The following is a 26,642-nucleotide window of genomic DNA, read 5'->3' on the forward strand; positions in this document are numbered from 1 at the left end:
GTGGACGGAACGAGCGTTGACCAGGATGCACTTAAGGTGGTTGATGGCGCGTGGGCTTGTGGTCGTGGTAGTTTCGTGGTGGAAGATGCGTTTGCAGGAGTTGCAGGCGAAGGGTCCATGGGTGCGTTTGGGGTGAGCTTGGAAGCAGGTGTTGGAGCGCCCTGGGTTGAGGGCGTGGAGGGTGGTGGGGTCGTAGCGGATCAGCGGGGCTTGGGAGAGCTGGGGACCAGGCGTCGTGGCGCTGGGCGCGGGCCAGGCGCGGACGGGCGCAGACGGGCTTGCCTCTGGTGCGCCTCTGGCGCGCCAGCGGCGCGGTCGCGCAGCGGCCGCCATATGAGGTAGGAGGGGGGGAGGGGTCAGCTGGGGTCGAATGGGAGCTGGGGGGCGGGGGCGTGCAGGAGGTTGCGGCGGGAAAGCTCGAGGGGGGGGACAGGTAGAGTGAGAAGAGCTGGGGGAGGGGGGTTTAAGGGTGGAGGGGGTGAGTGTTAGGAGGTTTAGGAGATTAGGGAGAGAGATAGGAGTAGGGTTGTGAAGATAGGGGAGGGGGGGGGTTGTAGAGGTGGGTGAGGGTGAGAGGTAGAGTGAGAGGATAGGAAGATAGGTAATAGAGGGGGTGGCGGGAAGGGGGGGAGAGATAGAGAAATATATAGAGAAAGTAGATAGATAGAGAAATAGAGAGATAGGTAGATAGGAGGAGTGAGGGAGGTAGATAGCGAACGGGGTAGGTAGGGGTGATAGAGAGGGGGAGGCGAGAGAGGGAGGGGGATGAGGCAGGAGCAGGAGGGCAGGCGCGGGGAGAAGAAGACGGAGGAGGCAGAGGAGCCGAAGATAGAAGACAGAAGAACAGAAGACCGGAAGGACAGAAGAACAGGAGAACAGAAGACCGGAAGAACAGAAGACCAGAAGAACAGGAGTCCAGAAGATCACAGATGAAGATACGAAGAACAGAAGGCAGAAGACAGGCAGAAGACCACAGAAGAAGATGAAGAAGAAGAGAGGTGAACAGAAGAGGCAGAGAAGCACCCAGAAGAAGAGAGCAGACGGGGAAAAGAAGAGTACAGAAGAAGATTACAGAGGAGGAGCGAGGAGGAAGAACAGAGAAGAAAAGAAGCAGGAGAGAGGGCGAGGGGCAGGGAGGTGGGGGGTACTTACTGTGAGGTGGGTCTCAGGAACCTGGAGGAGCTGCAGCGGCAGGGGGAGCGACCTACCCTTGGGTCAAGGGTCGCTACCACTGTCGCGCAGCGGCCGCTATATGAGGTGGGGGGGGGGGGGTCAGCTGGTCATTCCGCAGACTTATGGAACGCATTTTTGAAGAAAGGAACCTCCTCTAGGATCTTCCCACATATAGGGCATGGCTGTGTTCAGAAACAGTCTAGAAGCAGGTAAGCAGGTGAGAAGACTCATGAACGTTGTAGGCAAATAGCATGCATGCAACCAAGGATGTGATGGTCAACAAGACAAAGGTAGCATGCTACAAGAACCTAAACATGAAACATATGATGTGCACAATTGCAGTCCTGAACCCACTTTTGTAATGGTCACAGATATGGTTAGTATTTTCTAGGGCCTAAGCCAGAACAAGATAATCAATGATATTTTTTTGGAGATGACTGTTTTTGTGGGGCACTTGTGTCTTTTGCCCATCTTTCCTGTAAATGGAATGGAAGATTCCACAACAGAGGCTGAGAATAGATTTGTACTTCACTAGAAAACTAGACTATTTGGTCAGGCCCTATGGAGCACACTTGCCAGGTCTCGACAGCAACAATTTCCTTTTTCACACTTGTGGCCTCTGCCTACCATGTCCTTGACCTTTTCTGGGTTCAGGGCCGGAAGGAGTGCCTTGACAAGTGCCACTTCTGCCGCTCGAGCAAAAAACATAGGACAGATTATATGAGAAAGTAGCAGAGGTAGTCTAAACCACATTGGGCGTCCTGGGGACTTGGCTTCAGCCCAAAATCCTGAAGGAATTGCAAACCTTCACATGGTTTATTAAATAATGTCCAAGCTATTTGCCGTAAGTTTCCAACAGCACCCACCCAACAAATGCTCTGTAAAATGAACAAGCCCATGTCCTTCTATAACAAGCTCACGTGACTGAGTTCCTCATTTTGAATTGGGCAATGGCAACACATTTTCACACCTACCTCTACAGGGTCAAAAATCTGGACAGGAACCACAAAAATCCCGTGACTTAATTAAATCTGCCTGGGAAGTCCAACGATGAAAAAGACAACACTTTCTAAACACCCACATCCCAAGAACACAAAATCAAACTGGGCCGAATTGTCAGCAGACGTTGCAAGTTTGCAAAGGTACTCTGATACATGCAGTGACAAACTAATTACAAGTAACTGAGATCATAGTAGCTAGTCGTGATGTACTTACATCAACAAATACAGTTGCTTTAACAAATAACGTATGCACAAATTCAACCACGTCACTCAGTTTTTATACCAAAAACAGTATGTATTACTGTTGCTCTTTCGCAAAATGTTTCATTAAATCTTCTACCACTAAAAAGACTCAATTTCAAATTAGAATTTTATACGAGCAAAATCATAAAGAGTGCTTTCTCACCCTCTTGAAAAAATCACAATATCATATGGTAACCCCTTAAGGGGTACTCCCAGAGCAGAAATCTAGATTAATACAACAGCATACATTAAAAGGCAGTTCACAGCAGGCATCACATGGGAGCAGCTTCATATCAACACCGGGTATGGCCATCTGTTACATCATGCAATCAGAAACAACTTTTTGCTTTGTTAAATTGAATGTCTTTCCCTTACATAAAGCTACTAAGCCTCGCCCAGTGTTAAGATCCGTAACTTTATATTGTGAAGCTATAAACACAGATTTCTCCCACTGACAAGTCCTACTCCTGGGAGGCAGTTAGTAGCTGCGAACGTGAACAATACGGATGAAAGAAAACAGAACTTAACTTCCAGTTTTTTATTTTAGGACATGGTAAAAGGTACATTTTGATTCAGTACCCTCTACACAGAAAACTGGCTGACTAGTGTTAATACCAATGGAGTCATATTTCTTATTCACAGCGGAACGTATTGGGGTCTATTTGTCTCCAAACGGTTTCAAAACTAAAGGTGTAACCGCTCGTCGGTGAAATTCGTAAATAAAAGAGAGTTAGACCTCGTACTGCCTTTGAGAACGCATTGCAATTGTCATTTTATACAGTACGCCCAATTACGCCATCTCGCCACTCCGAAAAAATTAAAGGAAAAATACATTCTAAATCATACCTGAGAAATGTGAAAATATTCTTGCGTATGAGGAGAATCTATTTTTGAGCAACCATTTCTGAGTGTCCTGGGTAGTAGCGGACGAGTGAAGCATCTAAACGAGGCAGTGAACAGACAAGGAGAGGTTAGCAGGTGCTATTTTGATATTCTCAATAAAGCCGCTTCAAACTAGGACGTTTGCCAGTATATTCCCAGCATGCAAAACACAAATTACCCACATCGACGAAAACCTCAACTATGTATTCTAGAAGATTTGGCTAATCGTTACCAGGTGCCAATGGCAACATTAGACTATTTAAAAATCAGCAACAACGCTAAAGGCAAAGTCACAGGTTTTATATTATTCATTTCTATTGCTTTTTGATAATATTACAAAATCCCCAAAAGCGAGGGAAGCTAGGTACTACCGAGCAACTCAACATTTCTATCTTCAATTGGTAGAGAATCATAAATGCATCTACTTACTTCATCTGTGACATTTGGATTCACATCTGCGTGATGAGTCGGTGAAGAGGAATTACTGAGTGAGTAAAGAAAACTGAAATTAATATTTCATCTAAGCTAAAACAACTAAATAAAATCTGACATTATAAGCCTCTTTCCCACCCAGGTTGGGACAAACCTGTGTTATGTCCATATGGAGGCAGGAGTGTCGGACTTGGGCTGGACCATGGTTAGCTATACCAAATGGAAGAATCTCGCCCATAGGTTTAGTCATTGTTGTATGCGTGGGGCTACCATGCCCGTCTGTGGGTGAATATAACTGCGATTTGGAGAAACCTAGCTTAACATTGAGCTAGTTGACATCAGCTACTTTAATAATATTTAAACCAGGTTCTTAACAAAGCAGTGATTGTTACATTTTGAAGAAACGAAAAAGAAAGGGAGGGGATGGAAAATCAGGAGAGGGATGGGATGTAGATTTGATCAGCCAGAGAGTATCCTGGTGCTGAGCAGGTGTGAGTCTACCAAACCCAGGGCCTAGTAAGACTACTCGAAAAGCCAGATCTTCAGTTTCTTGCGGAATTCAAGGGAGGATAAAGCTCTTATATGTGGCAGCAGGTCGTTCCATGTTTTAGGAGAGACCTAAGGGAACACTTGAACACCAGATCTGGTTTTCCTTAAGTGTGGGATATGTGCAAGTAGGAGTCCGGATGAGTAAAGGTGGCTGGAAGGTTTCTGAAAGCATATGCAATTTCAGTGTTATGTAGTGACTTTAAAGTGTGGGTAAGGAGTTTAAATTGTGCTTGTTTCTGTATGGGGAACCAGTGGTGCTCCTTCAGGTATGGTGTGGTGTGATGTAAGTGCAACGTGGGAGGTTGAGAGTGATTCTGGCCGCTGAATTCTGAATGGTCTGCAGCCTTCAGTTGAGTGTTTAATTTATACCGACACAGAGGGTATCCCTGTAGTCCAGCTTGCTTATGACGAGGGCATGCATGACGGTTTGCTGATGCTGTTTGGGAGCCATTTGAAAATCTTTAGGGTAGGGAAGAATGAGGCAGTGAGGTCTGATAGTCATTATGGAATACTTGAAAATAAATCCAATTCTCGGTTTCAGTTTCTCTACTTATGCTTTATGATATGTCAGACATCACAGGGTTAACGGTTTATAGAAGAAGATGGGGGTGTGACTGCATTGGCAATAGCAAAATAATGCATTTAACGTTTATCAAGTCTATAACAGGTTCAGCTCACTCAGATTGGTTCAAGGAAGCGATGATTATGGCAGGGCACAAACATACTATATACAAACTCAATAACCAATCCTCTTCTCTTGGTCAAACCTCAAAGCATTTTCTACAGTCACCTCAGTCACTACTAGAGTGACAGAGGAGTGACACTTCTGCACATGCGTCCTACTTCTTCTGCCTTTTTAGCCTGGTTCCCAGGTCTGCTACTGCAATGTTTAACCATCACTGCATCCTCGATTGTGCCTCAGGGATCCACCCAACACAAACATGTGGACACTGAAACCTATGAAAATTAGTTACTTACCTGTAACTGCAGTTCTCCAGTATTGGTATCTTTCATAGATTCACATGCTTGAATCATCCCCGTCGTCGAGGTGGGAGCCTCACGGTAAACTTAAATACATAAAGCAGTAAGTCAGTAAAAGTAAAACCAGTAGGCCCTAGTAGGCCTCATAGGGTATTTTACAGTCTATCCACTTTGTTTTGTGAAAAGACCCAAACTTTAGTATCAACCAATCAGGATTCAGCCCCTCCCAAACACTCCCAACAGAGGCTGAATTCCCTCAGATTTTCTAGTAGGAGTGTGAAGTTTAATATCTGTATAATAGGGGAGCCTCTGAGGGGAGGAGGGTGGGTTGCATGTGAATCTATGAAATATACCAATACTGGAGAACTGCAGTTACAGGTAAGTAACTAATTTTCTTCTCCAGTATTGGATCTTTCATAGATTCACATGCTTGAATCAGAATAACTAGCAGTAATGTCTTCTTAATTAGTGAATTACATTGACTGTAATTTTGTCGGAATTTTATAAGTGATGTGAATCACTTTAGTTCAGCTTTAAGATCCACGTAAAGATCTATATATATCAAAACATACATATATATATATATATATATATATATATATATATATATATATACACATATATACCTATCTACACATATATATATATACCTATATATCCATAGACATCCGAATAGAAGAGCAATAAAAGCTGTGTGGCAGAAATTCCTGACACAATTTGTTTTGTTATTATGAAGTCTACAACAAATTAACGCAGTATAACAAAGTGAACAATCCGAAGCACACAATTAGAGTAAAACACACCATAGCTACTAATGAGACTAAGAACGAATAACGAACATACCTCGAGTGTGGTGGTGGGATGTGTAAGAGGCTCACCTTAACGAAATAGATGCCTCAGCACTGCCTGTCCCACTGCTGTATCGACGTTGTTAGTTTCCTCGAGACAGTAATGCCTCGTAAATGTGTGCTGGTTGGGCCATGTTGCTGCTCTACAGATGCTATGTAGTGGTACACCTGCAAAGAGTGCAGCTGAAGTGGCTACCGATCTTGTAGAGTGGGCTCTCACCTTGGTGTGGAGCGGTTTTCCTGCTTTTGAATGGCAGAATTGAATTGCCAGGCCAATCCATCTTGCTATAGTCTGTTTGGACGCCGCCTGTCCCTTTCTTGTGCCGCCAAATGCTACAAATAATTGATCAGATTGGCGGATGGCTTGAGTTTTCTGTAGATAAAACTTTAAACATCTTTTAATATCAAGAGAATGTAACGTCTTCTCTGCTATTATTTGCGGATTTGGAAAGAAAGTCTTTAAGATGACTGGTTCATTCAAGTGTAACGTTGAAGGAACTTTCGGTATGAACTTAGGATTTGTACGCAGGATGACAGCTGAGTTTGTGAATTGGAGGAAAGGCTGTTTGACAGTGAAAGCCTGAATGTCGCTGACTCTTTTTGCTGAAGTAAGAGCTAGCAGTAACGCTGTTTTCCATGAAATTAATTTTAGATCAGTCTTGTGGATCGGCTCAAAAGGAGCTTTCATGAGCTGCATCAAGACAACATTTAGGGACCATAATGGTGGAGGCTTCCTAACTGGCGGGAAGGCCCGAAAAAGGCCCTTCATGAATTGTTTGACAATTCTTGTAGAACACAATGAGACTCTGTCTGGAGATCTGCGTTATCTGGAGATTGCAGCCAGATGTACCTGAATGGAAGTATATGCAAGTCCTGATTTTGCCAGGAGGAGGAGATATGGAAGTATCTGTTCCGAAGTAGAGGACAAAGGATGTATATCTTCTGCTGCACACCATATACAAAAACGCTTCCATTTCAGTTTATAGGTTTTGTTGGTGGTGTCAGCTCTAGCTTTTGCCAAGATGTCTCTACACTCCTGGGAAATGTTGAGCTTCAACTATTCATTGTATTCAGGAGCCAAGCCGACAAATGAAGAGACGACGGATCCGGGTGTCTGATTTGTCCGTGGTGCATTGTTAAAAGAGTCGGACTCCGTCTGAGTCGTAGATGTGGTCGTTCGGAGAGCATGAGGAGCTCTGTATACCAGACTTGTCTGGGCCATCTGGGAGCTATGAGGAGAAGGCGACACCCCTCCGCCTTCAGTTTGTTGATGACTCTCGGAATGAGTGGGATCGGAGGAAAAGCGTAGGCATAAACTCCGGACCATCTCATCGAAAACGCATTCCCCCACGAATCTTTTTGGGGAAGCCAACTTGCGTAGAACTGGCATTTCTTGTTCTCGAGAGTGGCAAATAGGTCTAGGTTCGGTTTGCCCCATAATAGAAAAAGACTGTTGAGAGTTTTTTGGTCTAGTTCCCACTCGTGATAAGGAATCACTGTCCTGCTCAGGGTGTCTGCTAGAACATTGGTTTGTCCTGGCACATGCTCCGCTTTGAGTGAAATATTGTGCTTGATGGCCCATGTCCAAATTTGCTGTGCTAGCTGCGAGAGTTGTAGGGATCTCGTGCCTCCTTGCTTGTTTAGATAAAACATGCTGGTTGTGTTGTCTGTCCTGATTAAGACGCTTGAATTTTGTATTTTTGGCAAGAAAGCTTTTAGAGCTAAGTGTATTGCCTTGAGTTCTAGATAATTGATGTGGAGCTGAGTGTCTTTCACATTCCAGATTCCGCTGATTTGCAGGTCCTGGCAGTGTGCCCCCCATCCTTCGAGAGAGGCATCCGTTGTTACTATGTAACTTGGTGGTTGAAGAAGAAATGAGAGTCCGTTTGACAAATTGGTTAGAGTTTCCCACCACCTCATGGTGTTCTTCATTAGAGGCATTATGCGGATCTTGTCTTCGAAAGAACCGTTGACCTGGGTCCATTGTATGTCTAATTTCTCTTGCAGGGGTCGCATATGGAGCCTGCAATCTGGGACTAGCGGAATGCATGATGATATCATCCCGAGCAATGACTTGTAGATGCGGACTGAAACAAACCTTTTTCTGGAGAGGCTGTCTGCCAAGGAGGTTAATTTTTGTTTCCTCTCGTGAGATGGGTACGCTTTGTTGCGGACTGTGTCTAGAATTGCTCCCAAGAAACTTAATACCTGTTTGGGGTGGAGGTGAGATTTCTGGTAGTTGATTACAAACCCCAGGCTGTGTAACAATTGAAGGCAATAGGAGATATGACTTGTCACTTGCGATTTTGAGGGTGCCTTTATAAGCCAGTCGTCCAGGTAAGGGAAGACCTGGATACCAGACTGACGGAGATGTGCTGCTACCGGAGCCAACATTTTTGTGAAGATTCTGGGGGCTGATTTGAGACCGAATGGGAGAACCTGGAATTGGAGATGCATACTTCCCACTCTGAACCTTAGGAATTTGCGATGGTTGCGATATATGGGGATATGAAAATAAGCATCCTGGAGGTCTAGGGATGCCATCCGATCCCCGGTATTTAACAGACGCAGGACATCCTGCAGTGTTACCATCCTGAACGACTGTTTCTTTAGAAACTTGTTTAGTGCCCTCAAGTCGAGGATGGGACGCCAGTCTCCTGAGGGTTTCTTTACAAGGAAAAAACAGAAGTAGAATCCTCTGTTCTTTTGAGATAAAGGGACTGGTTCTACTGCTCCTTTTCTCAACATTACTCTTACTTCCCTGAGGAGTTGGTTCAACCTCGGAGACGGTGGGCCCGATGGAGGAACAATTGGTGGTGTTTGTGTGAATTCCAGAGTATGACCTCTGGCCACTACATCGAGTACCCATCTGTCCGATGTTATAGTCTTCCACATGGGGAAATAGGAAGTGATGCGACCTCCGACCCTCGATGTTGGTTGGTGGGGAAGCGCTGAGGTGATCGTCGGGTCATTGCTTTCTGCCTGTATCTCTTCCTCGGGCAGCTCCTCTTCCTCTAGCTGGATGTTTGTAAGCTGCGGCCGGTGGTAATCTATAATGCTGCTGTTGCTGATGGTACTGATGTCGTGAGCCTGCGGAGGAAGACTGATATTGTGATCTGTATTGTTGGTATCCACCTCGAAAGGAGTAATTACCTCTACCCCTTGCTCCACGAAAGGGTTGTTTTTTATATTGCAGGGTACCAAGGGATTTTGCTGTATCGGTATCCGTCTTGATAGCCTGCAACATGTCGTCGACATGTTTACCAAACAGACTCTCTCCATCGAAAGGCATGTCAAGAACACGACTCTGGACTTCTGGTCTGAATGAAGTAGCTTTAAGCCATTCTTGTCTGCGCAGGACTGCTGCGCCAGCTAATTGTCTAAAGCCAGTGAGAGAAATGTCTATTGCGCTGTCTATAATCTCCGCGGAGACCCTTTCTCCCTCCTGCAAGACCTTTTTTGCTTCCGCCTTGACGTCTTCTGGCAGTAAATCTAAAAAGGCAGACATTTCCGCCCACATCTGGCAATTGTACCTTCCCAGGATGGCGAGGGAGTTAGCCGCCTTAACTGTGACTGCAGCAACAGAGGAGAATTTTTTGCTGATATTGTCTATCTCCTTCCTTCCTTGTCTGGGGGAGACGCAATAGGTGTGGAGGGGTTTTTGGAACGCCGCTGAGCTGCCTGTGATATAACAGAGTCAGGTTTCGGCTGTGAGACTAGACAGGCCGGAGAATCATCTGGGGCCTTGTACTTCTTCTCTAGTCTTGGCATTTGAGAAGGCACTGTTGCCGGGTGTAGGAAGTTGGCTCTGTATGTGCTACTTCAAAGTAAGGAATAGCATGCACAGAGTCCAAGGGTTCCCCTTAGAGGTAAAATAGTGGTAAAAAGAGATAATACTAATGCTCTATTTTGTGGTAGTGTGGTCGAGCAGTAGGCTTATCCAAGGAGTAGTGTTAAGCATTTGTTGTACATACACATAGACAATAAATGAGGTACACACACTCAGAGACAAATCCAGCCAATAGGTTTTGTTATAGAAAAATATCTTTTCTTAGTTTATTTTAAGAACCACAGGTTCAAATTCTACATGTAATAGCTCATTTGAAAGGTATTGCAGGTAAGTACTTTAGGAACTTTAAATCATAAAAATTGCATGTATACTTTTCAAGTTATTGACAAATAGCTGTTTTAAAAGTGGACACAGTGCAATTTTCACAGTTCCTAGGGGAGGTAAGTTTTGGTTAGTTTTACCAGGTAAGTAAGACACTTACAGGGTTCAGTTCTTGGTCCAAGGTAGCCCACCGTTGGGGGTTCAGAGCAACCCCAAAGTCACCACACCAGCAGCTCAGGGCCGGTCAGGTGCAGAGTTCAAAGTGGTGCCCAAAACACATAGGCTAGAATGGAGAGAAGGGGGTGTCCCGGTTCCGGTCTGCTTGCAGGTAAGTACCCGCGTCTTCGGAGGGCAGACCAGGGGGGTTTTGTAGGGCACCGGGGGGGACACAAGCCCACACAGAAATTTCACCCTCAGCAGCGCGGGGGCGGCCGGGTGCAGTGTAGAAACAAGCGTCGTGTTTGTAATGGAAGTCAATGGGAGATCTAGGGATCTCTTCAGCGCTGCAGGCAGGCAAGGGGGGGGTTCCTCGGGGAAACCTCCACTTGGTCAAGGGAGAGGGACTCCTGGGGGTCACTCCTCCAGTGAAAGTCCGGTCCTTCAGGTCCTGGGGGCTGCGGGTGCAGGGTCTCTCCCAGGTGTCGGGACTTAGGATTCAACGAGTCGCGGTCAGGGGAAGCCTCGGGATTCCCTCTGCAGGCGGCGCTGTGGGGGCTCAGGGGGGACAGGTTTTTGTACTCACAGTCTTAGAGTAGTCCTGGGGTCCCTCCTGAGGTGTTGGATCGCCACCAGCCGAGTCGGGGTCGCCGGGTGCAGTGTTGCAAGTCTCACGCTTCTTGCGGGGAGCTTGCAGGGTTCTTTAAAGCTGCTGGAAACAAAGTTGCAGCTTTTCTTGGAGCAGGTCCGCTGTCCTCGGGAGTTTCTTGTCTTTTCGAAGCAGGGGCAGTCCTCAGAGGATGTCGAGGTCGCTGGTCCCTTTGGAAGGCGTCGCTGGAGCAGGATCTTTGGAAGGCAGGAGACAGGCCGGTGAGTTTCTGGAGCCAAGGCAGTTGTCGTCTTCTGGTCTTCCTCTGCAGGGGGTTTTTCAGCTAGGCAGTCCTTCTTCTTGTAGTTGCAGGAATCTAATTTTCTAGGGTTCAGGGTAGCCCTTAAATACTAAATTTAAGGGCGTGTTTAGGTCTGGGGGGTTAGTAGCCAATGGCTACTAGCCCTGAGGGTGGGTACACCCTCTTTGTGCCTCCTCCCAAGGGGAGGGGGTCACAATCCTAACCCTATTGGGGGAATCCTCCATCTGCAAGATGGAGGATTTCTAAAAGTTAGAGTCACTTCAGCTCAGGACACCTTAGGGGCTGTCCTGACTGACCAGTGACTCCTCCTTGTTGCTTTCTTTGTTCCCTCCAGCCTTGCCGCCAAAAGTGGGGGCCGTGGCCGGAGGGGGCGGGCAACTCCACTAAGCTGGAGTGCCCTGCTGTGCTGGGACAAAGGGGTGAGCCTTTGAGGCTCACCGCCAGGTGTCACAGCTCCTGCCTGGGGGAGGTGTTAGCATCTCCACCCAGTGCAGGCTTTGTTACTGGCCTCAGAGTGACAAAGGCACTCTCCCCATGGGGCCAGCAACATGTCTCTGGTGTGGCAGGCTGCTGGAACTAGTCAGCCTACACAGACAGTCGGTTAAGTTTCAGGGGGCACCTCTAAGGTGCCCTCTGTGGTGTATTTTACAATAAAATGTACACTGGCATCAGTGTGCATTTATTGTGCTGAGAAGTTTGATACCAAACTTCTCAGTTTTCAGTGTAGCCATTATGGTGCTGTGGAGTTCGTGTAAAACAGACTCCCAGACCATATACTCTTATGGCTACCCTGCACTTACAATGTCTAAGGTTTTGCTTAGACACTGTAGGGGCACAGTGCTCATGCACTGGTACCCTCACCTATGGTATAGTGCACCCTGCCTTAGGGCTGTAAGGCCTGCTAGAGGGGTGTCTTACCTATACTGCATAGGCAGTGAGAGGCTGGCATGGCACCCTGAGGGGAGTGCCATGTCGACTTACTCATTTTGTTCTCACTAGCACACACAAGCTGGTAAGCAGTGTGTCTGTGCTGAGTGAGGGGTCTCTAGGGTGGCATAAGACATGCTGCAGCCCTTAGAGACCTTCCTTGGCATCAGGGCCCTTGGTACTAGTAGTACCAGTTACAAGGGACTTATCTGAAGGCCAGGGTGTGCCAATTGTGGATACAATGGTACATTTTAGGTGAAGGGACACTGGTGCTGGGGCCTGGTTAGCAGGGTCCCAGCACACTTCTCAGTCAAGTCAGCATCAGTATCAGGCAAAAAGTGGGGGGTAACTGCAACAGGGAGCCATTTCTTTACACCGGGTTTTTCATTGCCTTCAAACCCTCCTGCCATAAGAAATCTACAATGGGTATGGCTCTTACAGATCTCTTTGATGGTTCTTTAAAGTCGTACAAAAAACATTCGGTTTCATGAGAAACAATTGCAAGTCCAAAACTTTTCGCCGCCCTCTCTATTAAATTATGGAAACCTCCTATGTCCTCTGGAGGAGAATCTACTGGACCTGCTGCCGGTGGAGATGGTGTGGGGACGAGATAATCATCCCATTCACTAGCCCCCGAATCTCTTAACTCACCCTCTTCCCTTTCGTCATCTGACGAAGGGCAAGCTTCCTGAGTTTGGCTAGTTATCGGTATACTAGCCTGTGGCGTTTCTGAAAAATTAGAAGTGTGAGTCTGACGAGGTGTCTGGTAGCTCTCAGGTCTAGGTGGCGTGGACTGAGTTGATGGTGGAAACCTTTTATAGTAGTCCTTCAACATATACTGTAGATCTGCTACCAGCGTTGTAGGCATAGCGAGGGGCGATGGTTGTTCTGCCTGTGGATAAGATGTTGAGGTGTAACTAGGCTGGTAATGTTGATCCTCCTCTTCATCAAATTCTTGGCGTTTGACATTGAGTTGGGACGGGCTACTACCTGCCCCAAACATTCCATAGTTTTGCGAGTATGCATCATCGTCCTCATCCTCAAAAATATGTTGTGGTGGATATGGCAACACTTTACTTGGCGAGGTATGCATTGGCAGAATATTGGATGCCTTGTCACCCATATCAATAAGTGAAAGGGGTAAGAATCTGGTAGAGTCGTCCTGATGGTATGAGGAATGGTGTGGCGAAGTATCCAGGTAGGTGGATGGCTTGTACACTGTTAGTTGTGTTGACGATATAATCGTCGACGGTTCCCTCGTCGACGGTTCCCTCGTCGACGGATCTCTCGTCGACGGATCTCTCGTCAACGGTTCAGACATCGATGGCGTCTTTGCTAACGGGTCTTTTGTCGACGGATCCTTCATCGATGGCCCCTTCGTCGACGGGCCCTTTATAGACGACGGTCGTTTCGCCGACGTATCTTCGATAGATGCCGTCGTCGGCAGTGCCTTTTTAAACCTCATTGAGAGGTGCTTCGTAGATGGGAGTGTCCTGGTAGATTGGTGAACCCAGGAGGCCTCCGCTGTCGACGATGTGGTTGCCGACGAAGCTTTCCTAAAAAATTTTGCCGTAATTATCGTCGTCGATGATAACGGCGACGACGTCATAATCATCGGTGCGACCGGTGTTGTGAATGTCGACAATACTGTAGTCGCTGTTGTCGTCGACACTGTCGTCGACGGTGTGGTCGTCGACAGTTGTTTTTTCACCGAAAATAGTTTTTCTTGCTCTTTCTGTGGTGACAGAGACAGAGATGGCTTTTTTGAGGTGCTTTTTCGGTGCAAAGTCGTCGTAGGTTCTGAATGAACCTTTTTTGGCAAATGTTGAAATGTCTCTGAGTGGGAAACATCCTTTTTCGCTTCAGTAGAGACTTGTTTTGTCTTTTTGGGCACCTTCCTAGGTGGTTCATCAGACCCTCTACTTCTCTCACCTGTTCTCTTATAAGAGCGAGAAGTATGTGATGACAGTTCGCTGTCATCTGAGGAAGGATGTTCCATGGCTTTTTGCTTTTGCAGCCATAAGAGAAGTCTACCCTCACGGTCTTTAAGGGTTTTTTGACTAAAGGTGCGACAGATTTTGCAGTCTCTCACCTTGTGGTCTGGATGGAGGCAGTAGATACACTTCTTGTGGGGGTCATCAACATGCAGTCTCTTCTTCCCACAATTGTCACAGTCTCTGAACAGACCCTTCTTTGTCTTTTCAGACATAGTGAAGCTTTCCTGAGAGAAAAAACAATCTTCAGTACGAAATAAGGAAAAAACTGAGCAGAGCTCAGGGAGACTCCCTTCACACGACGTGCAGTAGAAAATCTGAGGGAATTCAGCCTCTGTTGGGAGTGTTTGGGAGGGGCTGAATCCTGATTGGTTGATACTAAAGTTTGGGTCTTTTCACAAAACAAAGTGGATAGACTGTAAAATACCCTATGAGGCCTACTAGGGCCTACTGGTTTTACTTTTACTGACTTACTGCTTTATGTATTTAAGTTTACCGTGAGGCTCCCACCTCGACGACGGGGATGATTCAAGCATGTGAATCTATGAAAGATCCAATACTGGAGAAACACTGTTTCCATGATCTTGCATGGTACCCCCATACCAGCCCTTGCCCTCCCTTTTATGAGAAACGCTTGAGCCCCTACTTGTTTCACAAGCTCACTATCATTTGAGATTCTATAGTATAGATGCTAACCTTAAATCATTATCACTCACATACTCCCCACGAGTCTGAATCACGCTCCGTCCAACCCAAAGGATAGACACTGACCCCATTGTTCAGCTACTCACACACCTAATCCACTGTATGAAAACAGTTAGCCTACACCCCTTTCACCAGACCTAATATAAATGGTCTTATATTGTGCTCCACTATCAGCCACTTGATTTGAACGGAACTTAGCTCTCCAGTGAATTTCTAGAGCAGTTTCCAACCCCCTTTCCTATCCCCTCCTGTGATTTATATTGTCTCCCTTATAACCTCTGATTTTGAGGGTGGTTGGGAATTTCTGGATGGGCACCTGAACCGCAGGCTGCTCCCCCAGAAGAGTGACTGCTCCCCACATCGTTGATGTTTGACGTTTATGGCTAGTCTTCTGCTCTGTCCTTAGGTAACATTTTGGTACTACAATGATGACATATTACTGATATACACTCTCATATTTTGTATGCATTATATCCTTGATTGCCTTCCCTTATGCACTCCGAACACCTAGATGAACTTAAAAAAATATTAAGGATAAAAAAAGAACCAGCCTGCAGGTCTTATTTTCTGAATGAGTCAATGCATTGATATGGTGTTCGCTGGAATTCAGCAGTGCTTTGCTCCAGGTGAATCACCTAAAGCTGAGAGCTAGGAAAGATGCTTCTTTTTTAGGGGAAGAGTTGATTTCCACATCAAATTAAGCCATGGGTTTGTTGTGAAATGTCATAACATTGTGCCGGATACGTGACCTGAAAATGAGCTATTTTATGGGTCATATAATATGGCAAGGTAGGAATGGAAGTTAAGGCTATCTTAACTCCCAAACCACATGAGGCACTGTTTCAGAGGTATGGTGATTGTGGGCAGGATGTGATCAAAGGCCACATCTGAGTTCATTCTGCAGTCAGTCCCCACTTCTCAAAAAATATAGCTGTGTACAGTGGGTTATGTGGACTCTGGTTTTAGAGCCTAACTGAAAGCAAAATGGGAAGGCAGATTACAACTGATGAATGTATAGAAATACCCAAGATCTTTTACCTTCCAAACGGATGTGCACAGCTGAAGGCTTCAAAATTTGTGATTTAGATGGGACTTGCACCCAATCCTAACAGTCGTATGAAACCGGATCAGTGGTTTCTTTTTATTTCCAGAGAAATCCAACAACTGCTTGAACTCAAAGTTGAATATCATAACATGTATGACAAAGATATATGCCTGCTAGAAGCACCACTGTGATATCAAGTTTTTACGTACTGCAGTGACACATAACGTGTTTGCCACATAGGAAAAAACTTTTTTTATACATTCATATCACCCCTAAAGTATGTTTTGTAAGCCCACAGGGCAGGGGGGATATATATATATATATATATATATATATATTTTTTTTTTTTTATTTATTTATTATTTAATGAGTTGTTCTTCAAATAAGTTCTGTTTAGACTAGCTTATAATATATTATATACCAAATTTTGCACCAACTTATAAGAAACAAACATACTGCTCTCGTATGGATTATGCAATGCTAAGTCATTTGATTGAATTAGTTATTTTATTTTTTTCACTACATATCCCATATTGCACTATTGTGGTTGTGTTTAGGAAAGTATACATGTGAGACATAGAAAATGCACTCACGAGCTGTGGGCAAGACCTGTTGGTTGAAACCCGTCGGTGGTGGTTTTGGTGTTGTAAATAATCACAATAAAACGAATAACTCTCCTGGAGTGCAACGGATTTACAATTGTTTACAATTGTTTGGTTTGGCAAATTAATAAGGGAAGGTCCATCCCTTACGTATGCACCAGCCTTTAGAAGCGTGCCACAATACCAGCCTTTAGAAGCGCGCCGCAATTAAGACCGCTTTGTTGGATGATATAATATGGAAAATGTCACTTACCCATTGTACATCTGTTCATGGCATGTTCAGCTGCAGATTCACATGCTATGCAGACCGTCTGCCATCTAGTGTTGGACTCGGAGTGTTACAAGTTGTTTTTCTTCAAAGAAGTGTTTTCGAGTCACAGGATCGAGTGACTCCTCTTCGGCTCCATTGCGCATGGGCATCGACTCCATGTTAGATTGTTTTCCCGCAGAGGGTAAGGTAGGAGTGATAGAGTATAAAGAAAAGAGATGTCCATGCAAATGGAATATATATATATATATATATATATATATATATATATATATATATATATATATATATATACACACACACACACACATATGTACAAGTAAATGTTGAACTTAAACGGCTACAGGCTCCCGGGGAGGTGGGAGGGTGCTTGTGAATCTGCAGCGGAACATGCCACGAACAGATGTACACTGGGTAAGTGACATTTTCCGTTCAATGGCATGTGTAGCTGCAGATACACATGCTATGCATAGACTAGAAAGCAGTTTTTCCTCCCATAAAAGCGGTGGTTAGCCTGTAAGAGTTGAAGTTGTGTGAAATAATGTTCTTAGTACAGCTTGGCCTACTGTGGCTTGCTGCGTTGCTAACACATCTACACAGTAATGCCTGGTAAATGTATGTGGTGTTGACCAAGTAGCTGCTTTACAAATTTCAGCCATTGGTATATTTCCCAAGAAAGCCATTGTAGCCCCTTTTTTCCTTGTGGAATGTGCTTTAGGTGCAACTAAGAGCTGCCTTTTAGCTTTAAGGTAACATGCTTGGATGCATTTTACTATTCACCTTGCTAAACTTTGTTTTGAAATGGGGTTACCAGTATGTGGTTTTTGGAAAGCTACAAATAACTGTTTAGTCTTTCTGAATGATTTTGTTCTATCTATGTAATACATTAAGGCTCTTTTAATATCTAATGTGTGCAGGGCTCTTTCTGGCTGTGGGAAGAAGAATGGTAGTTCCACTGTTAGATTGATATGAAAAGGTGATACAACTTTTGGAAGAAATTTAGGGTTAGTTCGTAGTACGACTTTGTGTATTTGTATGAACGGTTCTTGAATTGTGAAAGCTTGAATTTCACTAACTCTTCGCAATGAAGTAATTGCGACTACAAAGGCAACTTTCCATGTTAGGTATTGAATCTGACGTGAGTGCATAGGTTCAAATGGTGGGCCCAAAAGTCGTGTGAGCACTATGTTTAAATTCCATGAAGGCACTGGAGGCGTTCTAGGTGGGATAGTGTTTTTTAACCCTTCGATGAAGGCTTTGATAACAGGAACTCTAAATAAAGAGCTGCGCTGTATATTTTGCAAGTACGCGGAAATTGCAGTGAGATGTATTTTTATGGATGAAAAAGCTAAGTTTGCTTTTTGCAAATGAAGCAAATAACATACAATGTCTTGTATTGATGCTGGAAGAGGGGTAATTTGTTTAGATTGACAGTAATGCACAAATCTTTTCCATTTGTTGGCATGGCACTGCCTGGTAATGGGTTTTCTCGCTTGTTTAATTACTTCCATACATTCAGTTGGTAGTTGTAGATACACAAATTCTATGACCTCAGGAGCCATATCCCTAGACTGAGTATGTTGGGATTTGGATGCCGGATCTGCTGTTTGTTTCATGTTAACAGATCTGGTCTGTTTGGGCATTTGATATGTGGTACTACTGACAAGTTTAATAGTGTTGTGTATCAGGGTTGACGTGTCCACGTTGGCGGTATGAATATCAGTTTGAGCGTGTTTTGACGCAGTTTGTTGACTAGAAATGGAATGAGCGGGAGAGTGGGAAAAGCGTAAGCAAATATCCCTGACCAATTTATCCATAGAGCATTGCCTTTGGATAGGGGATGTGGGTACCTGGCTGCGAAGTTATGGCATTTTGCGTTTTCGCTGGTGGCGAACAGATCTATGTCTGGCGTTCCCCATTGTTGAAAGTATAGTTGAAGCACTTGAGGGTGAATCTCCCACTCATGTGTTTGTTGATGATCTCTGCTGAGAACGTCTGCCAACTGGTTGTGTATCCCTGGAATGTATTGTACTACCAGGTGAATTTTGTTGTGGATTGCCCATTTCAAATTTTTTGTGCTAGGAGGGAGAGTTGGGATGAATGGGTCCCTCCTTGTTTGTTTAGGTAATACATTGTTGTCATGTTGTTTAGTTTGACAAGGATATTCTTGTGAGTGAGGAGAGGCTGAAAAGCTTTGAGTGCTAGGAATACAGCTAGCAACTCTAAGTGATTTATGTGTAACTGTTTGTGTTTGGCGTCCCATTGTCCTTGGATGTTGTGATTGTTGAGGTGAGCCCCCCAGCCAATCATTGATGCATCTGTTGTAAGTATGGACTGAGACACGGGGTCTTGAAATGCCCGCCCTTTGTTTAGGTTTGAGGAAGTCCACCACTGAAGGGACATGTATGTTTGGTGGTCTATCAACACTAGATCTTGAAGTTGACCCTGTGCCTGTGACCATTGCTGTGCAAAGCACTGCTGTAAAGGCTGCATGTTTAGTCTTGCATGTGGGACAATGGCAATACAGGATGCCATCATGCCCAATAGTTTCATGACGAATCTGACAGTGTACTGTTGGGCTGGCAGTATTTGTGGCAATATATTGTGAAATGCTTGTATTCTTTGTGGACTTGGGCTTGCGGGCGCTGTTTTTGAGTATTTAGTGTTGCTCCTAAATACTGTTGAATTTGCGCAGGTTGTAGGTGTGATTTTTGGTAGCTTATGGAGAACCACAGGGTGTGTAGGGTTTGTATTACAAACTGTGTTTGACTGTTGGATTTTATTAGCCAATTGTCCAGATATGGAAAGACATGAATATGTTGCCTTCTTAGGTAGGCTGCATCTACCGCCAGGCATTTTGTGAATACTCTGGGAGCTGTTGTTATTCCGAAGGGTAACACTTTGAATTGATAATGCTTTCCTTGAATGACAAACCTGAGATACTTTCTGTGCGCTGGATGGATGGGTATGTGAAAGTACGCATCTTTGAGGTCTAGTGTTGCCATAAAATCGTGTTGTTGAAGTAGTGGGACAACATCCTGTAGTGTTACCATGTGAAAATGTTCTGACAGGATGTAAAGATTGAGGGTTCTGAGATCTAATATTGGCCTTAAGGTTCCATCCTTTTTGGGAATGAGGAAATACAGTGAGTAATTTGATTTTGTGGCACTGCCTCTATTGCTTGTTTGAGTAATAGAGATTTTACTTCCTCTTGCAACAGGGCGATATGTTGTGTGGAGAAGTTGTGTGGTTTTGGTGGAATATTTGGTGGAGTGTCAATTCTATGCAATAGCCATTGCGGATAATTGATAATACCCAGCTGTCTGTGGTAATGGGTAGCCAATTGTTGTGGCACCTTTGCAGTCTTCCCCACACAGGCGAGGTGTGAATTGGGAAGGGATGGCTCAAGTCACTGCTTTGCTTGTTGTGAGGCTTGTTTTGCTGTGTGATATTTTCCCCTGCCTCTGGAGTACTGTCCTCTGTAAGTACTTTCAAAACCACTTCATTGATATTGAGGTTGGTAGGCCGGCTTTGTTTGTGAGGTGGACGCCTCGGCTGTTTGGGCTCTAAATCCACCTCTGTATTGGGGCTTACGAAAGGATCCCCTGTATTGCGTAGTATACAAAGCATACATGGCTTTTGCTGTATCAGAATCTTTTTTCATTTTTTCAATCACTGTGTCCACCTCTGGGCCAAAAAGCTGTTTTTGGTTAAACAGCATATTGAGGACAGCCTGTTGTATTTCAGGCTTAAATCCTGAAGACCTAAGCCATGCGTGTCTTCTTATTGTGACAGCAGTGTTGATGGTTCTAGCTGCTGTGTCTGCAGAGTCTAGGGCTGACCTGATCTGGTTATTGGTGATGGCTTGCCCTTTGTCTACTATTTATTGTGCCCTCTTTTGTTGTTCTTTGGGGAGATGTTGTAAGATGGCTTTCATCTCATCCTAGTGGGCCCTGTCGTATCTAGCCAACAATGTCTGAGAGTTGGCTATCCTCTACTGGTTGGCTGCTTGAAATGCCACCCTTATTCCCGCAGCATTAAACTTTCTACTGTTCTTGTCTGGTAGGGGTGCATCCCCTGATGACTGCGAGTTTGCTCTTTTTCTGGCTGCGCTTACCACTACGGAGTCTGGAGGCAATTGTTGTGTGAGAAAGACAGGATCAGAGGGAGGTGGCTTATATTTTTTCCGCATGCTAGGAGTAATTATTTTAGTTTTAACTGGCTCCTTGAATATTTGTTCAGCATGTTTTAACATGCCGGGGAGCATGGGAAGCGACTGATAAGTTGCATGGGTAGAGGAAAGTGTATTAAAAAGGAAGTCATCCTCTAACGGCTCAGTGTGCATGGCGACATTGTGAGAGGATGCCGCCCTAGCTATGACCTGAGTGTAACCTGTACTATCCTCTGGTGGTGATGGCTTAGAGGGATAGCAATCTGGGTTGTATCTGGAATGGGATCAGGGTCATAAAGATCCCATGGATCCACATTGTCCTGCTGTGAATCGAATGAGTGTGCTGGTGATTGCATAGGTGTAGGACTAGTAGGGGGAGAGAGAAGTAAATGAGGAGACTGAGGAGGAGAAAATTAAGGAGGGGGAGGTTTCTCTTTGGTTCTTGGCACTTTAGCTGGTGGCTGAGCAGTGTCCAATTCTTCCTGAAAGGCTAATTTCCTCTTTCGCTGTAGAGGAGGTGCTGTTATAATTCTGCCAGTGTCTTTATAGATGTGAATCCTGGCTTGCCTTTCAGCTATTGCCTCTATTTGTAAGTGTTCCTCAGTAAGTTTATGGCTTTCTTTGAGTGCTTGTAAAAATCCATGTTCCTCCGTGTAAATTGGCTTTTTCGGCTCCAAAGCTGTTTTTTTCGGTATTGAAAAAGTCTGAGTCGATGATGGTCTCGGCTCTGAAAACAATTTTTGAGGTTTCGACTTGAAGGATCGATGGTTGGTGGACTCGGAGACAGAGCCTCGGCTCGAGTCCGATGGCTTGGGTGGCGTGGCCTTTTTCGGTGCCGCAGTTGTGGGTTGGTCACCGAAGGTCTTTTTACGGGTCGAGCCATGGCCTTTCGGCAATGGCGTTTCCAAGGCCTTATGTTTGGGCTTGGCTGGGACAGGGGCAGGCGTACTCACGTTCTATCCCGCTGTGACCGGTCTGTCCTCCTCAGACTCCTGCTCGGAGTCGGATGCTCGAACGGAGACAGCCGTCTGCATAATCTCTTCCTCCTCGACGTCGAGTGCTCTTGAATGCCATCTCGAGTCTCTGTGCTCTTCCGTCTCGGAGCGTTTTCTTGGAGCAGAAGGATCTGCAGGCCTCGCAATTTTCTTCCCGATGGTCTGGGAAAAGGCAAAGATTACAGACGAGATGTTGGTCTGTGTAGGGAAATTTAGGGTGGCACCGAGGACAAAAGCGGAATGGGGCCTGGTCTACGAGGCTTCCACGCAGTCGGCCCGACCAGGCCTGAGTTGGGCGCGGGCGGCCCAAAGGGCAAAAAAGATGTTTGACCCGATGGTACCGAAGTGTTGATGGAAGATGGAATGCGATCGAAACAATACCGAAGAGAATTAGAGAGTTTTGAAGCTTTTCCGACTCGAACTATCGGAGCGAAAGGAAACACGTCCGAACCCGATGGCAGAAAGAAATCAATCTTAAATGGAGTTGGTGCCCATGCGCAATGGAGCCGAAGAGGAGGAGTCACTCGATCCCGTCACTCGAAAACACTTCTTTGAAGAAAAACAACTTGTAACACCCCGAGCCCAACACTAGATGGCAGACGGTATGCATAGCATGTGTATCTGCAGCTACACATGCCATTGAATTTGAATATAAATATATATATATATATATATATATATATATATATATATATATATATATATATATATATATATATATATATTAAAAAAAACAAAGGTCACAGGGACTATGTAGTTAGGAAATGGATTTCAGAAAACATAGAAATTCACTGAAAAAAACTAAAGTTACATATACATTTATAGTTAGGTCACATTTCAGGCATACAAAACCAGTGAAATTCAGCAGTTATAGTTACCTAAGCTAACTATAAGCTACGTGCCCACAATACAGTGCTTATGACCTCACATATTACATCACTCATGCCATTGTCAGTGACATCACTGATGACATAATCCACTGAGTGTAAGTAGTTGTACGGATGTGTATATGCGCATGTGAGCAGGTCTATGGGTGAGTATGTGATTGAGTCAGTTATTGTATGGAAGATTGTGTGGATGTGTAAGTATCTGTACTGGGGAATGAGTGAGGTTGTGAGGGTCTGCATTGATTGAGGCACAGGTGGTGTGAGTGGCTGTACAAGTCAGTGAGTGTGTGAGTGCTTGTATGGATGAGTGACAGTGTGTTTCTGACTATTAGTGAACGAGTGCATGAATCAGTGACTGTGTAAGTAAGCAGGAGCAGGAGTGGTTGATGCAGAGGTCTATAGATATCTAATTAACATTTGGCAGAGTAAGTGGCTGTGTGAGTAGCTGTATCCGTGGGTGTATGAGTGCCTGCACAGGTGATTGAGTAGCTGTGTGAGTGATTGTGTGAGTCAGTAAGTGGGCGTGCTAGTGACTGTTTAGGTGAGTGAGTGGATGAATTAGTGACTGTATTGGTGAGTGAGTGGGTGTATGAGAATATATACACAAGTGTAAGGCTGTTTCAGTCACTGGAAAGTAGAGTAAGTTGGTGTGTGAGTAAGTGCATTGCTGTGTGAGTGCTTGTATGGGTGAGTTAGTGGGTGTGTAAGTGGTTGTACAGGTGAGTGAGTAGGTGTGTTAGTTGTTCTATGGCTGAGTAACTTCAACTGTAAATGTCTGTTTTAACTATTAAGTATCAGTGTCTGCGACTGCATAGCTGAGTGTGTGGGTGTGTGACTTCTTGTATGGGTGAGTGAGTGGTATGTCAGTGGTTGCATGGCAGTGGTATAGTTCTATGTGACTGTCAAATTTATGGGTTGATGTGCGAGTGGATTTATGGGTGAGTGAGTTGGTGTATGAGTAGCTGTGTAAGTGTGTGAATAGATGAGTCAGTCATTCATGGATGAGTGTGCTGTATTAGTGACTTTGTCAGTGAGTGGTATTCTGACAGTAGTCTTCTGGGTCTATGACTGAGAATGTGAGTCATTTGTGTGTGTGTGTGTGTGTGTGTGTGTGTGGTGTCAGACTGTATGGGGTATCAGTGGGTGTGAGCAGTTTTTGTGGATGATGTCCTCAGTGATGTCATTAGAGGTGTAATCAGTGATGTCAATGAAGTCATTAGTGATGTAATATGTGAGGTCATAAGCAGTGCATTGCGGGAGTATAAGTTATAGTTAGCTCAGGTAACTATAACTGCTGAATTTCAATGGTTCTGTGTGACTGAAATGTGACCTAACTATAACGCCGCTGTAATCTTTGTTTTTTTTTCCAGTGAATTTCTATGGTTTGTTTAATTCTATTTCCTAACTACAAAGTCCCTGTAACTTTTTTTTTCAGTGAATTTCTAGGTTTTTTTTAATTCTATTTCCTATCTATAACATCCCTGTAAACATTGGTATTTTTAAGTGAATGTATTTGTATTTTCTATAGTGATTTGTTTTTGTTAGTATGTGTTCATGTAAAAACTGGTGTAAATGGTGTCTGGATGTCTGGAGCACTGAATGTCACCATGGCATGTCCTGTGACTAAAACATGTTGGCAAACATTGGTAACATGCACTCATGTATAGCCTTACAGACCTGTTTTCACTGATATGTAGATTGCAGGTCTAAAACTGTGAAATAACCTAACTTGGGTGTGTTGAGGATTTTTAATTTGATTGGCAACACTGGCTGCTTACAATTACACTACAAGTTGAAGTTTGACTCTCTATAACATAACTTAACCGACACACTATATATATATATATATATGAAGGGAGATGAGATGAATTAATGATGCCTTGCTGTCAGTTTCCCCTGAATGATGCATGACCTAATACCATCATTTTGTTACCTCCATGGGCCTTTATGCTGAATTAAGAGTTTTTTTTTTTACTATTAGTAATACTAATATTATTTTTTTTCAAACAAATTTAGGAGTTGCGTACCCAACGAGAACCTTTGCACTCACTACGCAACTTAAGCCTAAATTATAAGCTTATAGAATACACATATATAAGTTAATAAAATGTAGTTTTATATACTAGGTTTACTAATGTTTATTAATTACCAGAATAATACTTGTAAAAGATTTTAAATGTGTTTGTAGTACTTCTCTGAGATTTGCGATGTGGTCGCGCACAGTCCCTGCACGTATGTCCGGATTCACACAGGGTATGCGGATCTGACAGTTTTAAAAAATACAGTATAAATATATATATGCTTACTTAATATTTATATCACATAAAGAGGTTTATTAACATGTTAGGAAATAACAATGTTTGCAAACAAGAAATATATTTTGACCAACATTTAAATATTTTTTAAGGATTAGCGTTTACGGGCGCGGCAGGTACGCAGCAACATTCCACGTGACCTAGAAAAAAACAATTCTATGGTCTAAGGTCCTTTCCATCTTGTACAGTGAGAGATCCCACCAATTGCAAATTACTTTGGGAGTGGCTGTGTGTTTTCACACTTCTCTGCCAAGCCCCATACTTTGTCCTTGTACCATGATGTTTTTTGTCCTTCTTCCTATGGATATGGTAGCTTCTGGAGAACAGTAGGAGGTGGAGAATGTCAGCATCTTGGAGGAAGAAAAGAGAAAGGAGAGTACTGTCTGGGATTTATTTTCCATTCCAGAAGGGGAAAAAAAGTTAATGCCAGGAAGGTGACTTGCATCCTTTGTAAGACGGTATTGTCAAGAGGAAGTGAGAGGACATATTCCTCTGGGACATCAAGCATGTTCAAACATCTTAGCATGATGCACTCTACTTGATTTGCAAGAGTGCAAATGCAAAGGGGGGGAGCAGGAAGGTGCTTACAGTGCATCTGCTGACTAGTCAGGACCATTATCTGATGTACGCCATATTTTTGGAGTTCCTCCAACTATCCCAGAATTTGCAGAAGTTGTGATATGTTTGTCGCAAATGTGACAACGTTTTGAGTTTTAGCAAACAAGCTGTTCCAAATCTGGTGCAAACAACCAAGGCGCACAAATGCTGAAATGCCATTGTTTCAGTTTTTCTGCTTTTGCAGACTACGCAAACTGTGCTGCTTGCCACTGCAAGTAATGTTATTTTTCTTCAGAAAATACTGCTAAAACACCAAAACAAGTTTCAAAATAGTTTAAAAAACATTTTTTTTAAACCCAAAGCTCACAAACACATAAAAACTGTTCTTTTTAGGACCACATCTTATATTTTGAAGCTAAAATTGCATGACTGACTTTAAGGGTGACTGATTGTGTGCATGAGAGCTTCTGTAGTTGAGTGATGCATGAGTAGCTGTATGTGTGTCCGCTGGGAACGTGAAAGAGTGTATGAGTGAGTGAGTGGGATATCTTTTTGTTGACAGCACCCCTGATAGGCCAAATTATGTCTTTCACGTTATCCATAAATGTGTGTTTGGCTGCAATATGGTCTGTCTCAGTGTATACTTTGATATCTTATCAGGTGCATCAGTATTTCTCTAAGTACATTAGACTATACATAATTGTGAATCTGGTTTTATAAGAATATATGTCCATGTATACCTAGGTGTCTAATTGTATATGTAAGTGTATACCTCTCTCTCTTACTATATGGCTCACATTATGATTCAGTATGTCAGTGTACACTTTAGTGGATATCTGGCAGTCTCACAGTATGCATCAGTGCATTGATGGGTGTCTCAGTGTACCC

General features: G+C 44.2%; 1 protein-coding gene across 4 annotated transcripts in view; it reads right to left on the bottom strand.

Annotated features, from left to right (window-relative positions):
- UBP1 (upstream binding protein 1) overlaps window positions 1-26,642 on the bottom strand; it is a 528,279-nt gene that overhangs the window by 103,998 nt on the left and 397,639 nt on the right. For all 4 annotated transcript variants that reach the window (XM_069214387.1, XM_069214377.1, XM_069214369.1 and 1 more), the window contains 2 exons: window positions 3,729-3,783; window positions 3,264-3,357 (listed from right to left, as the gene is read on the bottom strand). In XM_069214387.1, the coding sequence (XP_069070488.1) occupies window positions 3,264-3,357; window positions 3,729-3,783 (149 nt within the window). The remainder of the gene's footprint in view (window positions 1-3,263; window positions 3,358-3,728; window positions 3,784-26,642) is intronic.

The sequence above is a fragment of the Pleurodeles waltl genome, chromosome 2_1, assembly GCF_031143425.1.
Source record: "Pleurodeles waltl isolate 20211129_DDA chromosome 2_1, aPleWal1.hap1.20221129, whole genome shotgun sequence".
In the NCBI taxonomy this organism is placed as follows: Eukaryota; Metazoa; Chordata; class Amphibia; order Caudata; family Salamandridae; genus Pleurodeles; species Pleurodeles waltl.